The sequence below is a fragment of the Oncorhynchus masou genome, chromosome 11 (assembly GCF_036934945.1).
Source record: "Oncorhynchus masou masou isolate Uvic2021 chromosome 11, UVic_Omas_1.1, whole genome shotgun sequence".
Taxonomy (NCBI): Eukaryota; Metazoa; Chordata; class Actinopteri; order Salmoniformes; family Salmonidae; genus Oncorhynchus; species Oncorhynchus masou.
This window is the reverse complement of record NC_088222.1, coordinates 40,702,017-40,719,384: the sequence shown is the minus strand read 5'-3', so window position 1 is coordinate 40,719,384 and position 17,368 is coordinate 40,702,017. Positions and strand designations below refer to the sequence as shown.

The window sequence follows — 17,368 nt, the reverse complement described above, 5'->3', positions numbered from 1 at the left end:
TCCCCAGGTGAGAAGCCGTTTGAGTGCAAGCTGTGCCACCAGCGATCTAGGGACTACTCGGCCATGATCAAACACCTGCGCACCCACAACGGAGCGTCGCCCTACCAATGCACCATCTGCCTTGAGTACTGCCCCAGCCTCTCGGCCATGCAGAAGCACATGAAGGGCCACAAGCCCGAAGACGTCCCCCCAGACTGGAGGATAGAGAAGACCTACCTGTACCTCTGCTATGTCTGAGGCCTCCAGACGACAGCCCGGGGGAAGGAAGACAGGCAGAGGAGGAGGATGGGGCTGAGGAAGGAAGGGGAGGATGAGGAGAAGGAGGAGGAGGACGAGGCCTGTGGCGAAGAAGTCAAGCGAGATAATCCATGAGATGGAAGCACAGGCGGTTTTTGAATGCGAAGAGAGCGAATGAGCAGAGGGCAAAGGTGGACACAGTGAGGAAAAGGGCTGGGCTAGGCGCAGGAAAACTGAGGTTCTGACCGAGAGGACATTTCCCCTTAAAATTCATGTCGTTCAGTACATCTATCTATGTTTTGTTTGGAGTTGTCGAATTGCCTAACACAGAACCCGTCGGTGCGTCGATGAAGTCGTCCTTAAGTCCACCCACAGACTTGAGAGATGTCACCCAAGCCACACTTGTAACTGAACTGATTCTCAAAGGCTATCTGAACCCACACCTCCCCATCATTTTGACCACTGGCTCTCCCTAAATGTAGTTTTGACACCCGCGCCTTTTCTGGAATGGAATTGTATCCTACTGTAACTTGGGTGGGTCATTGCTCTCGTTCCATGACACAGTACTACAGATCCCCTCCTGATTTGATTGGATTAAACTGGACACCAAGTCATGTTCTGCTTGAGGAACATGTTGCAGTTGGCCCCTACCCAAGCAATTGTTTACCAGAGTGCTCCAAAATGGAGTCTTCAGACCTGGTGGAGAGCACTGGTGGAGAGCACACAGAGCACTTAGAACACTTAGAACCCTATAGTGGAGTAGTGCCATTCAGATAGCCCCCGAGAATCAGAGCCTAAGGGCCAGACCATGTGGCACATTTCAGCCAGCCCTATGGAAATATAGCACCATTTATTGTACTGCATTAGCCGAAGCGAAGTTGAATTTGATTGGGGCACAACACCTTCGTACCCACGCAGAGGCTTGTCTTTTGTACAGCAAAAGGGAGATGAAGAGAGGATGATATTCCCATATCGGTCAGGTTTCACCGGAGCCTCTTGAGAGTCAAACCGTGACTGTCACTTTTTTCATCTCGGTATCTTTGGCTCCGCATCATAGTTTATCATAGCTTCATTGCACAGGTAAAGACACATTACGACGACAGTCTCTGTTTGATGTTTATATCAGATCTATTTTTGAGGGTTTTGCTCGCTGCGAAGGCGCTGTTCTTTTATCTCTTAAACCATAAATCTCTATACAGCATTAACTGGAGATGTTAATTTTTTCCCCGCTATAGATACTGGACTGATATTAATATACGTTTAACCAGATTAGCATCAATTACACTAAGATTTAGTACATGGACTGACTCATAACATTTAACTATTTTCTCACATTAATAATCTCATAATCTCTATATGCCATTGGGATGGAGACCAAAATGACAAAGGCTGCTGTGGATTGCTCCAAGGGGTGGTCGTAATGCCTTCATAATGCAATTATAAGGAGATATGGCACCTGTTATAACAGGACATATATACTGTTATGTCGCGTGAAACCATAAATGTGACACCAGGTGGAAAATTGTGTTTCATGCGTAATTGTAACGGTGCTATATCAGTTGTCATAAGTGTCAAATATGTTGTCATAAGTTGTCGTAACCTATTACGACAAGCATTATATCTGTTCATATGGCAGCATAATGAAGACATTATGAGCACCACTGTCAGTTCAGTGTTACCATGGTAATCACATATCTGAATGATTAGCGGGAGGGGGGTGGGTGGCTTCACTGATTGGAAGAGACATGGCCTGCCCAGCCCAGGGGGCGACCAGTAAGAAGACAGAATAAATCAACTCTTTATATATGGTTTTGTTCCTTCGCTTTGTCTCTGTTTCCTATTATGTCTTGATTTAGCTCAGCACATTGTACTTGAATTACCTCGTTTTTTTGTGACCTCATGTGCTTGTTTTTATTTCTTGTATTTTTTTATTTTTTTGTGTGTGTGTGTGTGTGTGTGTGTGTGTGTGTGTGTCCGAAAGCGGCGTTGTTGCGCGAGGGAGATGTGACAAAGCAATGTGTACGCGAAAATTAAGTGCCACGGTGAAAAGAGATTTTTATTGTTGTGTATTTTTGTGCATTATTGTTACCAAACTTGGTATTTTTTTATGAACCTTGCTTGTTGAAAAGCTGGTGGGGTCGGTCATTGTTTAAAAGCTACCTCTAAGTTGTTTTGTTTTAATTTTTGCAAAAGCACATTTGTTTTCTGTGTGTTTTGCATTATTGCATCATTGCAACTTCATCTCATGCTTTCAAGTGTTGATTTATTGTCTTTTCACATCTGTAAGTGACATTTATATAAAGGGTAAGAGATGGTAGATATTGTTAGAAAAAAATGAAAATTAAACAAGTGTTTATTCTTCTCTTACAGTCTGCGTCCGTCCTCCCCTTACATTAACCTTAAGAGCAGAGAAGAGATTTTAAGGCCTTAAGTATGGGGTAAGAGGGATGAACGCAGTAGAAGAAGAAATAGTACTTATAAGAGTTTAAAAAAAAGCATTAAACTTGAAAATATGTGAATAGAATTGTAGTTTTGTAATGTGAAAAAAAGAAGGTCATGTACACAGCGATGTAGTGTGCCCTGGACAATTGGGACTGCAAGTGGTAATCAAGGAAGAAAGGAAGGTTAGGAAAAAAAGATCCTCTTGGTCGACAATTTCTCTCAAAGGAGTGTATTCCTGAACAAGAGCCAACAGAGGCAGTTTGATATATAAAAATGGTGATATTTTTGTATTCGGTGTCAGTCCCTTTCCATTTGTCGAGAGTTTCAGCAGGGCAAATATTTGTATTTCTTTTTTTTTATCTAGTTTTTTTCCTCTGGTTTTGAATCTTTTGCCTTGCTCCTCTTTGGTAATGTTGGACGTATGTATGTATGTATGTATGTATGTGTGTGTGTGTGTGTGTGTGAACATGTTGTATGTAGTAAGTGTTGCTTTCTGGATGTCAATGCATTGTAGGTGAAGGACTAAATCTGCCAAAAAAAAATAAAAGAGATCATTGAAAATGGATGGCTGGGAGGCTGCCGTCGATCAATTAGTACACGTCATTCACTATTTTATTGCCAACATTTAGTTTTTGTACTTGAAGTGACAAAAAAAGGATGACATGGTCATAGTGGCCCATGGTTGTCTTGCCACTACTTCTCCAACACTGTGAGCTGAGGGGTTTCCCTCGTCCAATTTTCACCATAATAATAACTTCAGTCACCATTCAGTGTGGCAGGCCAGAGAGCCCGAAACGATCACATCACACTTCAATGACTAGAGGTATTCAATCACATGCTCTTATTGTTGTCTGAATGTTTTATACTTTTTTTGTGTGTGTGTGTGTGTGTGTGTGTGTGTGTGTGTGTGTGTGTGTGTGTGTGTGTGTGTGCATAAATGAAAGTGTGTATCCGCGTGCGTGTATTAATGAAAAATGCACTAATCAGATACAAAATAAAAAACAATGCTCTATGCTACTTTTCTCTCGACATGTTGAAAGAAAATACATTGGTATTGATATAGTTCTTCCCTCAATGTTACTCTGTTTCTGTAATATCTTTGTGCCTAAAATGGAAATTGTTCAACAAAAATGTCCATCTATATCTGCTTAGTTTCTGTACTTTCAGAAGATAATAACTGGTGTCTCCAGCACTCTAGGGATGTCATGACGATTTGAGATGACCTGATTTTCTGATTTAGAATCCAAAAGGAGCTGTCATCTCGGACTGCTTTAGCCTAAAACTGGTAGTGGGCACACCACCTTTTGATGTTTTAGTTTTTTGTTCTTCGTCTGTAATTGACACCCAAAATCAATGTAATTCGTTTACGCACAATAAGCAAGGAAGAAAAATGTCAATTTAAAGATGATAGAACAGTCCCGGGCCATGGAAATAGTATGCATTTTTGTTTTCAATCTGTTCTGAAGGACATTTGCCTGTTCATTTTGGAAATCGAAGTCGAAGTATGTTTTTCATTGATAATATTTTGTTGTCAGCAACAGGTTTGCTGAGCAGTTAATGTCCTTCCAACCACTTTGGCAGCTTGTCAAAACCATAGTGTTGCCCCAGCTTAACATTAGGACTTCTCTGTTATTAAGTACTTGTTTCGAAATTGCATTTAAAAAATATATTTTTTAAAGCTGTACAAAATCATGGCATCCCTGGAGTAGGCACTCTGTGTTTCAGTGTGGTGTTCTAGAACGAGTAGCCATTTTATGCAGTGTTGCCATGCATGTGCCATTTGAGGTCTAAACTAAACTGTTTGAGTAACAAAGCACCAAGACATTGTCTTTTTTATATTGGCACTGAGGACCAATTGCCCTGTCGGACCAAGCATTACAAAGCTTTTTATGTAACAAAGCTTTCTCTCTCTCTTTCTCTGGCTTGTCTGTGATTTTGTTTCTTTCTTCCTTGTTGTGACAGCACAAGTGCCAGTCGAGTTGCTCTGTATTAAGAAAATAGTGTTTTTATGATTTGAATTGTTATAGTTTTCGTCTACCTCAGCACCTAATCTTAGCCTAATCTTAGAAGGTGCCCAATTATTATTTTATTTTTCTCTTTTTTTTGTTGTCATTTGTATAAAAATGATTTTGTTTGCATTAGAGCTTTGCAAAGGTCCTTTGTCTTTTCCAGCGACGTGCTGTGTCTGTGATCCTGCTTCCCATGTGCGAGTTGTGCCACGGATCCCAGCATCTGTCTGTTGATTTAGTGGTTTTTCTTTCAGTTTAGGATCAGACACATCTCTTTGTAACATTTCAGTGTTCTCTGATGGAGTGTAAAAAAAAAATAAAAAAAAATAAAAGAGATTAAATGCTGCAGGTTTTCTTCTCCATGTTGTCACTAAGTACATTTTGTGCCTTCGATAGTGAAAGATAATATTTTTTACATCCTACTAACAGTAGATTGTTTTGTAGTGAACATTTTTTGTATTTTTATTTATGAGTCTCATATGAAAAATAACAATGTTCAGTTGTATACCTTCAATCTGCAGTTAGAAAATAAATAAAAAATCGACTTGAGTTTGTCTGCCTGTTTTCTAATGTGGTGCTTCCCTTCTCTTTCTGGGTGACCCATTCCTGATATGCTATGTGGACTCTTCAGGTGCCTACCATACGTTGTTGATGCTAAGAGTAATGACAGGTTTACAGAATACACAGCATCTTGGAGAGCCATAATGCAGGTATGTTTTGTTATGCAGAACTGTGAGTGTCTGTCTGGCTGTCTACATGTGTGCTCTTTTGTATGTTTGTGAGAGTATGTGAGTGCATCTGTCTGCGTGTGTGTGTGTTGCTTTGGAGTGTACGCCATCCCTTTCACTGTTTTCCATTCCAGAGAGTTTCAAGAGCGTCTGCCGCCGGGCTTTCAAAAGCATCTCTGTAAACAGGGGTAACAACCATGAAGTCTCTTGGAAGACTGATGCTCAGGCTGATGATGCATAGACCTCCTCCGTGAGATTCTGCCCAGCTTCACCTCCTCTCACATCTGAAGGCAGCAGCTTTTCGAATTCAACACTTCTCTCCTCTTCTACCATCCCACTTTTTTCTGCACACCCCAAAAAAATATTCATCTTGATCCTCACCCCTCTTGTCAATAGTGGAGTTCTTTCACCCCTTTTGTCAATTTCTTTAAGAGCACCAGAGGAACTGGAATTACGGTGATTTGAATAAGTCAGTTGGTCTACAGCGGAAGTTCCATATTACGCTAGTGATGGGGAAGACACATATTGTACTCACTGCCCAGGTCTTATATGCCTTTAGTCACTTAAGTCCCCTAATGCCAGAAAAGCCTTGCGAAGCAGAAGGTATTACATCAAGTCCAATAAATTGAGTAATATGCTGCAGCTGCCACTTCTTTGACTAGTGTCCCTATATTCCCTGTGGCTGCTTTGAAATGGCTCTCCACTACAGGAGCTCTGCTGGATATGGTGTGAGTGGGCTGTTAAGTGCAGCACTGACTAGATGATCCACTACAGGAGGCTGATGCGAAGCCATGTTACACTGCATCTGAAGAGGTCATTTGTGTTGGTCACAGCAGCATCCCCTGCTGTTGAGCTGTAGCGAAAAGCCTCTTGAGTAAGAACATGGCCAGTGTTGTGTCTGGAATACATCTACCAGTTAGCAGACAGTAGTGCCATGGGTGGATGTGTTCCGCATGTTGAATGACCAGATAGGTATTTTCTAACCGAGACAGTAGTCTGTTGAAATGGAACCGAACGTGTCGGTGCTTGACTCACCAACCATGTCTGTCCTATATTCCTCTCCCATTATGAGGTCATAAATGCTATCATTAGATATGCAGGGCGCAAGCCATTATTGCTGCCGCCCTGATCGTTGCTAGAGGGGAAACGAGGCGAGACACAAATGGTTCTGCTTTTCTGTGCTTGTAGGAAGAGATACAAACATTAACCAAACTGAGCTGCCTCGTTCTGCTGGGCTTTAGTTGTCCTTATGACACAGCTCGCTTTCTATCCATCTTCCTCTCTCTCGAATATATAATATTCTTCTTTATGTGTATGCCGTTTATCGGACGGTTTTATCCAAAGCGTCTAACAGTCATGCGCATGTACATTTTACGTATGGGTGGCCCCGGGAATCAAACCAACAATCCTGGCATTTGCAAGCGCCATGCTTTACCAACTGAGCCATACAGGATCATCTCGCTCTATTTTCCTCTTTCTATCGTTCTTCCTTCCCCAACTGTCTCACTCTGTTTATTTGGAACCATGTTGCTTTGAAAGGTCTGTCCAGTTGGCCCACCCAAACAACATTACACCTCAGAGCAGCACCACAACAGACTGATGAGCAACTTGTCTAGACACACCAAACACCACAGAACAGACTTAGACAGACATCCTTATTTTCCAAACCACTACCATCACATTCACTTCAACATTATTATTTCGAAGTGCTGTGCTCATTAGACAGGTATTATAATGTATAGTATTATAGCAACCTGTATAATAGGGGTCACCATTGTTTCTCCTCCCAGAGATGTGAGCGCTTCTTTCAACTTCCTTATAGCTGACCTAACCAGGTTAATAAAGCCAGGAGAACTCGCCGTCTGTTTTGGCGCAAACAAGAGACCAGAGGTTCTCCTTCGACTCCCCATTATAGCTGGCAGCCCTCTCCCTTCCCAGCATGCTTTGAGGAATATGGGCAGCATATGCAGGCCCTGACCTTTCCCTTCAGAAGGATCAGCTAATGAGGTACCTCTCTTTTGCTATCCACTCCCTCCTCCAACGACCTCTGCATATCAAACCCAATGTGGCGAGTTGGCCTATATTGGTTGTTTTAAGAGTATTTGGCAATTTTAAGGAAAGAGTGGGAAATGATCAGCTGTTGCTGATTATGTTCCTTCATGAACAGGACACCATGAGTTTGGTTTGATCCCAGGTCACATGGGCCCAATTAACCAACATCACCACTCTGATCTGTATTAGAAACAGAGCAGAGTGGGGATGTTGGTTCATTGGGCCCATGTGACCCTGAGAGGTCGAGGGGCTTTGTGTGTGTGTGGGGCCAGGGGGTCCCATCTTTATGTGCTCTTTGACACCAGTATGATCGAATGGATAGAGAAGGGTTCAGACAGTAGGTCTGTTGGATGGAGGGCAAACAGTCTTGTCCAAATCACTGGGATTGTTTTCTCAGCTAAGCCTGGCCTGTAGGCGTTAACCTCCCCCTACACCAGGCATTGATCCAGCCTCGGACAGGAGAGAGCCAAACAATATGACCGCCGCTGTAAATTTACTGTAATACAGCAAGCGACCTGAGCAACATGGAACTGAACTGTTCTATGTTGTTCATGTTGTTGCTGTTGTGGTAGATCTAGTTTTGCATGGTTTTTGTAATCACTGAACTGGTTGGTGAATGTGTTGGATGAGGATTAAAAAGTTACGTTCAATGGCCACAATATGAAGTTATAATGCATGACAAAAAAATTGTGAGGCTTCAATTTTTATAATTTGTAGTCATCTCAGGATTTTTTATTTGTAGTTTATTTAAAGAAGATCTTCTTTATGGAGATGATAACAGAAAAAGAGGTCTATAGCTTCATTGCCATTTGCAGTTGTCTTGTGAACTAACTTACCTGTTGCATTGTTTTAGTAACACCTGTGTGAAAATGACTTGTCCCTCTATGTGTTCCTGCAACTCCTTAGGGGTAGTACTGGTTAATGCTGGTAAAAAAAATAAAAAAATAAATAAGAGATTAAATGCTGCAGGTTTTCTTCTCCATGTTGTCACTAAGTACATGTTGTGCCTTCGATAGTGAAAGATAATATTTTTTACATCCTACTAACAGTAGATTGTTTTGTAGTGAACATTTTTTGTATTTTTATTTGAGTCTCATATGAAAAATAACAATGTTCAGTTGTATACCTTCAATCTGCAGTTAGAAAATAAATAAAAAATCGACTTGAGTTTGTGTTGATGCAACTCCTGAGGGGTAGTATTGGTTAATGCTGGTAATAGGTCCCTCTAGTGTTGATTTGGTGTACTATCATATATTTGTATAGATGGTAGGCTAAAATCAGATGTAGGGATAAAACATTTGGTTAACTTATTAAAAAAAATGTAAAAGGTTTGAAAGACATCCCAGTTGGAAGATTCCCAGAATCAGGAGGGAATCATCAGGAAATCTAGAATTCTTCAAACAGGATTTGTGTAAAATTGATAGTTACCAGAATTGTGCAGACCCAGTCCACCCTACTGAATTATTTCCCCAAAAATAGACAAGCTATTAAACGTTTGGGATCATGCTTATTTATGGCAATACTCATAAGATTTTCTGTGTTGTTTTTTATTAACATTTCGAAATGTTTGCTGTCATTTGTTTTAGATTTGCAGAATAAAAACAGTGATAGCAGGAGTCATTAAAACACAATGTATACATAGCAGACATTTCACACTGATAAACTTCTTTATGGCTAAAAATCAACCCCCAGGGGAAATAAAACAGTCAACTGTATCCCTAAACCATTTTATGAGTACATCTTTAACTGTCTATTGAGTGACAAGCACATAGTCTTTTTCCTCTGTCTGTATCAGCCAGCCAGGCAGAGTACTGAACTAAAAGGCCTAGACCCAGTGCCCGCTACAGCCTGGATCCTCATTGATTGTATTGGGATCGATGCTCCCATTAACTGTGGAACAGTTTTAGGCTTTAATTATGTAGGGTGTCAATGGCATTTATCCTATCAGGGCACACCCGCCGAGTGTATTTTCCAGTAAGGCCAAAATCTTTACGATTAGTACATTAGTGTCAGTCTGCGGGCTAGGGCCATCCCTGGGAGCGATTTATAATACCCACACCACAGCTGGACTAGAGCATGGGGGGGGTAGTGCTGGGCAGAGAACTACTGTGCCACCCTGTGGTAAGTGTGGTATATTGTAGTCACTTCTATGGCGCCTTAAACCCTAACCGACAATGTCCACATAAAGTGGACAATTACTTTATTTTCACCTCCCACTTAAATGTGAACATTGGCCGTATTAAGGAAATTCAGACCTTCAACGGAAAAGCTTAAAACAAACAAACTGTGTCCAGGATTCAATTCAAAACCACGCTATAGCCCACTTGGCAATTTCTAATTGAGACGACATCTGCAGCGTTTTCCTTGAATGCGTTCTCCGCAAGGGGAACGTGGTAACATTGCCTTTAAAAACTGCTTGGCCTACAAGGGCGATTGGATTGAATCCCGTCTGTCATCATTGTATCCCGATATAATGATGACACAGACAGGATTCAATCCAATCGTGCTTGTAGACCAAGCAGCTTTTAAAGGCAATGTTACATATGAGGAACATAATTCACTTTAATAGTCACACTTTTCATAATGTCAGAGTGAACACCAGGTGAACGAGTATTGCAGTTACTTTAGCATAAGTTAATATCCTCTATCTATTTAAATGTGATGTTATATGTTTCGTATATTTTATTAACAATATTAACACTATTTAACTGAAGGAGTGAAGTTGATCTGGGTATATACAGACTATGCCATTTAAAAGCAAATGCAAGCAAATAGCAAAACCTCTCCTCCATAAGTAAATAAAGCTTGAAGAGATATAAAAAAAATCATTATGAAATATGCAGGGGAGCTCATTGCTCACCAACTATATTAAACATTATTGGACATACAAAATCTAAGGTATGGCATATTTATTAATTTTATGTGCATGGTACCATGTCGGCTATTATTAAGATATGGTTTCCTTCACATCAATACAGCTGTTGGTACACATTAGTAGATGATTTTGAAAAAAAGTGAATAATGCATGAAATATTGTGCCTTTATCAAGTAGCATACTTTATTTTGTAGTTGTTCTGTGAGTATTTCGTTGTATTTTAAATGTGTGTGACTGTCCTTGTCTATCAGTGTTTTGTCACTTGTCATGTGTTGTTTTTTTCTGGACTCCGGGAAGAGTAGCTGTGTCTGCAAAAGCTAATGGGGATCCAAATAAACAAATATAAATACACTTGTATGCTGACAAAGGATACAATATCTGAACTTTTTCAACAGTTCTTTAGGCCTTTCCTAGGTAATCAAGACCCGAACAATACACAGAGCAGTAAGATAGACAGTGTTAGAAAGGGACAAGGGAAATGGCTAAGGGAAATGAGTGTAAACTACACCAACATCCAATCTATCATCTTCCCCCTCGTTCCTCTACTCCCGAGAATTACCCCAGACTCAAACGACCCCCTACTTTACCTCCACCATGAGGCTCAACTAAATAGATCGGCCTCAATAAACCGCTTTTGTATCAGGCACGCTTTAGCCCTCTGTCCCCTTCTCCACAGTGAGGCCCTCCACCTTCACCGTCAGGCCCTCCTCCACTGTGAGGCCCTCAGGCATACTGCCACACGGACCAGAGGGTCCCTAGGGTGATGCTGTAGGCCAGCATGGCCACCAGATAGACCCTGAAGAGCAGGACGTCCAGCACGTAGCCCACCTGCAGCCACTCCTTGGCGATGTCCCGGGACTCGTCCCTCTTCTCCAGGAAGCCTCGGATAGATGAGATTTCCTGCAGGATGTTGTCCATGACGGGCGGCGTGTTGTCACGCACCACAGACAGGCCCCCCAGGCCCCGCTCCATGATGTCCCCGCCACCACGGCCACTCTCGCAGGTGTGGTGAAGGTGGTGGTGATTGCATCGAGCTGCAAGGGGTCACACAGGGAGAGAGTGGGGGGGGGGGGGGGGTCATATAACATTATTTATTTGTATGTTGAGTATCCAATGTTGTGTTGAGCTTGTGGAGCTAAATGTATATCTTGGCTCAAAAAGAGAGACGTTGTACCGTATATTGACTATTTCCAAAGTGGGAAAACAAAACTGTAAATGTATATGTGTATCCTTTTCTCTCTCTCGCTCTACAATAGGTGTCGTAATGCTGCTGTATTTTTTCCAATCAATGAATACAGCTGAGAGAGAGAATTCCTTAGATCCTTCAGCTCACCATGATCTCCTGCCCAGGTCTTTCTTGTCCCTCTCCCTCCCTTCCTTTCTCCTTCCTTTCCTTCCTTCCTGTCCCTTCTTTCATACCCTTCTTCCTACCCAACCCTCCTGTAGATGTGTTACCTGGGCTGATGTTGTTCTCTTTGTAGTGGCCCAGATGGTCAGAGTCCCTGGACAGCATGGAGCACAAGCTGTGTTTGTTGCGGATGCAGAGGAGGACTGTGGCCCGCTCCAGCACCAAGTGTTTGAGCCACTGGGGTACGTGGGGCTGCAGGTCCTGCTTATGCACCAGTCGCACTATCAACACTGTCTCTGTCAGGCTGATCACCAACAGTGCCATGCACACTACAAAGTATACACCTAGAGAGAGAAGGAAAGATCGATATTACCTCTGCACACTGCAAGGTACAGCCTAAAAAGAAAGCGACGAGTGCATCCCAATCCCTATGTCGTACACTACTTTTGATCAGGGCCTTTTGACCAGGGCCCCAACAAACATTAGTCCTTCACCACTTACTCAAGCTTGCAATCCCAACCTTAATGACAAATCTGAGCCACAAATGCACCAGCTGCATTTCCAATGGTGTAAAAATTCTTCAAATTACTACTCAAGTATTTTTTGGGGAGGTGTCTGTACTTTACTAGTTATATATTTTTTTACTTTTACTCCAATACATTTCTAAAGAAAATATGTACTTTTTGCTCCCATATATTTTCCCTGACACCCAAAAGTACTTTAATTTCAAATGCTTAGCAGGAGAGGAAATTATCAAATTCATGAATTTATCAGGAGAACATGTGGTCATCCTTACTGCCTCTGATCTGACGGACTCACTAAACACAAATGCTTCGTTTGTAAATTATTTTTGAGTGTGCCCCCGGCTATCTGTAAACAACAACGAAACAACCATCTGGTTTGCTTAATATATTTGAAAGGATTTATAGCGTTTGTGTTTGATACTTTAGTATCTTTAAAACCAAATAATTTGACACTTTTACTCAAGTTGTATTTTATTGGGTGGCTTTCACTTGTGTCATTTTCTATTAAAGATCTAACCACGTTTCCATCTGCAGTTTTTATGCTAGTAAAGTCATAACGTAAAAAAATAAAATAAATCAGGACAGCTGTGATGGAAACCGGAAGTGTCGGTACAATTTTATAAATACCGACATTTGTTTGTCCGACATGGTGGACTTTTTTTGTCTGTAAAAAATTACTTATGCGAGAAATGGTGGTGGAAATACCTTTATGCGCAAATATTGGCATAATAACCATTATATCAAGGTAAACTTGGAGTCACGAGATGATATGTTGTGTGGTCCTCCAACTATGGCTCGGAGAAACGATGCAGTTTATTCGTCTACAGATTTAAATAAGTGATGAACTTCACAAGGTGGTGAAAGTGCATGGTGATGAGCTTGATGCTCATTTCCAATAAATATCAAGATTGATGCTTTACTGCCATTTGCCAAATACAAATATTCTCACTATTATCCATAATCATGTATACTAGCCTACCCGCACAGCCTAATCGCACTGTATCTGCGAACTGTTGCCTAGAGCGTACGTAAGACCCATCTAGGCACATTTGCTATTTAACGCAACCGTTTTTGTGACAAAACTATCAGTTGAGTTGAAAAGGCGACGGAAACACATTGAACTTTCGATTTTTATTCGGTACAAGAAAACGGAAAATTACATTTTGTGTGCTCTACGTCATCACCCACTGATTTATCCACAACAAGTTTGTTTGGTGGAAACACCACTGGCGGGAAAATGTGCATATTTTATTTATGCATATTTTAGAATATTTGCATGGAAGTCGATCGCCAACTGGATGGAATAGCTACTGTGATTGTTTTCAATTAAAAGTGTAAAAAATAGACAAATAGCGTCAAGCAAGAATTTGAGTGGGGAATACAGAAAATGTGCCGTTATTGGCAGAGAGGTTTGGAACTCTTTCTTATTGGTCTAATAACTCATTTACCGCATGGTGATATCATCGTGGAAGGCCATAATGTCCTCCCACCATAACAGGTTGACATTTCTCAGGCTTTTCAAACAGCTCTTACACTAAAAGGGCATTATCATATTTTTTTTTACAATTTCAGGGTATTATTCCAACCTCATAGTATGGAAATGTATATAAAACACAGGTAAATCATGTTTTTGACTTCACTGAGTCTTTAAGATATCGTTGCTTTTACTCAAGTATGACAATTGGGTACTTTTCCAACCACTGTGCATTTCTCTATCTGACCTATGAGCGGCGTCCCGATGGCGGTGGCGGGCAGCGTGTCAGAGACGATGATGAGGAAGACGGAGTATCCCAGAAGCAGGGTGATCTTGAAGGACACCCTCTCTCCACTGTCCGGAGGGAGATAGAAGCCCACCAGGTCCATCACCATCAGGAAGATGCTGGGCAGCAGCAGGTTCACAGTGTAGAACAGAGGTCTGCGTCGGATCACCACCTGATCACGTTCATCATGATCACCATCATCAATAGAGCAGTAATTAACATAAATTAGTCATGAACAGGTAGGTACGCACTTCCACATCTATAGTAGTTACAGATATCTGGCAGAACAATGTTTTGATGGTAGACAACAATATACCCACAGATTCTAGCAATGACCCTGAAAGTGAGGTGGGAGTGCACACTCTATAGATCACCTGTAGATCCTCAGTCATAAACTTTTGTTAATTTTCAGAAAAGTAAGCCTGTTTTCTTTGTTTGACACATAAGAAAAACAGCCATTCTCAATACATATTTAATGCAGCTCAAGATGATCTAATAAAGCCTCTTGCAGTAGAGGTCAAAGTTAATATCTCATATAGTTCTATATTTTTAGATTATAGTATCTGGTATATCTCCTTACTGAAGGTCTTGCCTTTCTGTCGTGTTCAGTTGGCTTTGAATAAATGGATTAAGCGAAGATATTGTGTACCTGCAGGTGTTGAGGGGTTTTGACTAATGGAAAATATACCATACGGCATATAATTTCAACAGGTGTAGATACTTGCTAAATTGTTGTGGTGATCTTTGCAAACCCAATAATGTGCTCTTTTAACTATTGACATTTATTTAATCATCACGCACAGGGTTGCAAGATAACTTTCCCAAAATTCCCAGGTTTTCCAGAAGTCCTAGTTGAAAGATTCCTGGAATCAGGAGGGAATAAGCACAAAAACCAATATTTCTGGGAATTTGGGGAAAGTTTTTTGCAACCCTAACCATTCTTCTACTTGACTAGGTCAGTCTTTGCCAAATAATATCTTTCCATAACCTGTCTTGAATACATAAATACAAGGTAATGAATGATTATATTATGCATACTCACATTGAACTTCATCTCTGCATAGGAGTCAATGTTGTCCAGACTGAAGCGCTTGTATTTAGACAGGACGTGAAGAAGCTCCCACTCCCCCTGGTTCATGAAGACACTCTTGTCCACCTTGAGTTCCTCTGTGCTCCTCATCAGCTTGAGATCGATGTCATTAACTACAGACACAGAGGAGACCGAGACCAGTGGGTTCAGATCAATGTAAGTTATGTAATGGACATTATCAACTGTACCCTGCCACAGATTATTTTTTATTTTTTTAGCGGGTTGAAAATGGTGTAGCATGTAGCATCTGGCACTGATGACATAGAAGACATTTATATCGAGGTTATTTTGAAACAAAAGTAGAAGACAAATTACATCTGTACTTCCTAATTCCAGAAACTATCAAGATGGAAGTAACAAAACAACAGAGGACTAAGACTGTGTGAGGGCATGAAAGGGCATTCTTACCTGGTACTTATGTGTAGTTGTCTACAGTACTTAAGTAACAATACTTTAAAGTACTACTTAAGTAGTTTTGGGGGGTATCTGTACTTTACTATTTATATTTTGACAACTTTTACTTTTAATTCACTCCATGAAAATAATGTAGTTTTTACTCCATACATTTTCCTTGACTTCCAAAAGTGTTGGCGTGGGCCGCTGGCTATCTGTAAACTTTAAAAAAAACAAGAGAATTGTGCCGTCTGGTTTGCTTAATATAAGGAATTTGAAACGATTTATACTTTTACTTTTGATACATAAGTCTATTTTTTGCAATTCAATTTACTCGTGGTACTTAAGTATATTTAAAACCAAATGCTTTGTATTTTACTCAAGTAGTATTTTACTGGGTGACATTCACTTTTACTTGAGTCATTTTCTATGAAGATATCTTTACTTTTACTCAAGTATGACAATCGGGTACTTTTTCCACCACTGCAGTATGTGCAGTTGAAAAGCCTTACCTCACATGCAAATTACTATACAACTAAATAACACATGTCTTACGGGTATGGAGCCAGCTCTGAAAGGTCAGGCTGCAGTTTTGGACGTCGAATGGGAAGTTGTAGATGTTGAGAGTGCAGGCGGTCACCACCTGGATAGGCTTGTAGTTGCGCACGAGTCCATAATGGGTCACGTACACGTAGGGAATGTCCGGAGACTTCCCCACATCCACACTGAGAGATTACGAAACACAACAACTCAAAGCAAAAAGATGTTTGTGGCTGATTCAGACAACTAATATTTTAGCGTCGGCTAAGTCACACTTTACATATTACTGTAGTAATGCTTTATCAAAGTATCCAATTTTGTCAGTTTACATCAACAGGTAAATTCTACTTTTTTATACATAACATCATTTTAGTCACGTAAAATGATCTGTATGGCCTCATGCGTTGTCCTACCCCCACAATAACGAAACACTGTAGGCTACTTACAACTCGTTGATTAGTATGTCAGGCACCCACACATTCGCAGTCGGTATGGACATTTGATTCACATCATCAAAATCCTCTGGGTTCCATACCAAGAATTCGTCTGTCCATTCCTGATAAAGACTTGTAGCATTATTTCCTGATACAGAGTTATAGCATAAGCACAATAAGCTTGGTCTAGTATTAATAATGCATGAATAAGTATTGTATAAAGGCTTATACCGAGTTCCTCTGATAAGATGTTTGATACATGTCCAAAGGTGAGGATATCCAATGTTCTGCTGTACTTTTTGGAATGTTTTAAATGCTTGGAAACGTTTAGTCAACCAAATCTATGAGTTGAAATAGTTATTATACTGTTACAAATAGTTATGTCTTACCTGCCTGTACCATATGTATGTTGTCAGAACCTGGTTCTTCTCATCCTGTTGTAAAACACAGCAGCACACAGAGGAAATAGTGAAGATCTACATAGTGTGTAGCCTGTATCTCAGTACACGGAACTCTTGTACTATGTGATTTATACGGCATACCACACTGAGGATAGAGTACACCATAAGGTCGATGGCCACCATTGTGCAATTTCGCCAGTTACGCACGGGTCGCACACCCTTCTTGTACCCAGCACTCAAGTACTCGGAGAGGCGTACCAAGGTGGCATTGGCAAAGCGTCCGGTATTATTGCTCAGTTTCTTGACTAAAACAAGTAAAACACATTGTTACAGCATATGGATTTAAACATAATGCTATCCACTAAAATGCAACATCTTAAGGGTTGTACAATTATTATGTTGTGTTAGCCTATAGAAAATAGCAACCTCCGTCAAAAACGCCACAGCCTATATGGAATGATTTACCTGTGCAGGCTCTCGCGGTGCCTTGAATCAGAAGCAAGACCAGCGCTGTCCAGAGTGCTGAAACTCTCAT

The 17,368-nt window shown here is 40.8% G+C and overlaps 2 protein-coding genes across 4 annotated transcripts in view; one reads left to right on the top strand and one right to left on the bottom strand.

Annotated features, from left to right (window-relative positions):
* Window positions 1-8,433, top strand: part of LOC135548712 (zinc finger and BTB domain-containing protein 16-A-like) — a 155,003-nt gene extending 146,570 nt beyond the window's left edge. For 2 of the 3 annotated variants that reach the window (XM_064978568.1, XM_064978567.1), the window contains exon 7: window positions 8-5,237. In XM_064978568.1, the coding sequence (XP_064834640.1) occupies window positions 8-237 (230 nt within the window). In that variant the 3' untranslated portion in view covers window positions 238-5,237. Of the gene's footprint in view, window positions 1-7; window positions 5,238-5,319; window positions 5,399-5,550 lie in introns of those variants that run through there. The other variant, XM_064978570.1, reaches the window with a different exon arrangement.
* A 2,633-nt stretch (window positions 8,434-11,066) lies between these two features.
* Window positions 11,067-17,368, bottom strand: LOC135548711 (5-hydroxytryptamine receptor 3A-like). Its single transcript, XM_064978566.1, has 9 exons — window positions 17,299-17,368; window positions 16,975-17,138; window positions 16,822-16,866; window positions 16,445-16,554; window positions 16,014-16,183; window positions 15,018-15,178; window positions 13,937-14,147; window positions 11,799-12,035; window positions 11,067-11,377 (listed from the first exon to the last, which is right to left on the bottom strand). The coding sequence occupies exons 1-9, from the start codon at window positions 17,366-17,368 to the stop codon at window positions 11,067-11,069; spliced, it is 1,479 nt and encodes a 492-aa protein (XP_064834638.1).

Coding starts and splice junctions, on each gene's coding strand:
- LOC135548711 (XM_064978566.1), bottom strand. CDS start 17,368: ATGAGAGTTTCAGCACTCTGGACAGCGCTGGTCTTGCTTCTGATTCAA. Junction 16,555..16,821: donor CATACATATGGTACAGGCAG/GTAAGACATAAC, acceptor AGTCTTTATCAG/GAATGGACAGACGAATTCTT. Junction 12,036..13,936: donor CATCGGGACGCCGCTCATAG/GTCAGATAGAGA, acceptor TTCTCTCTCTAG/GTGTATACTTTGTAGTGTGC.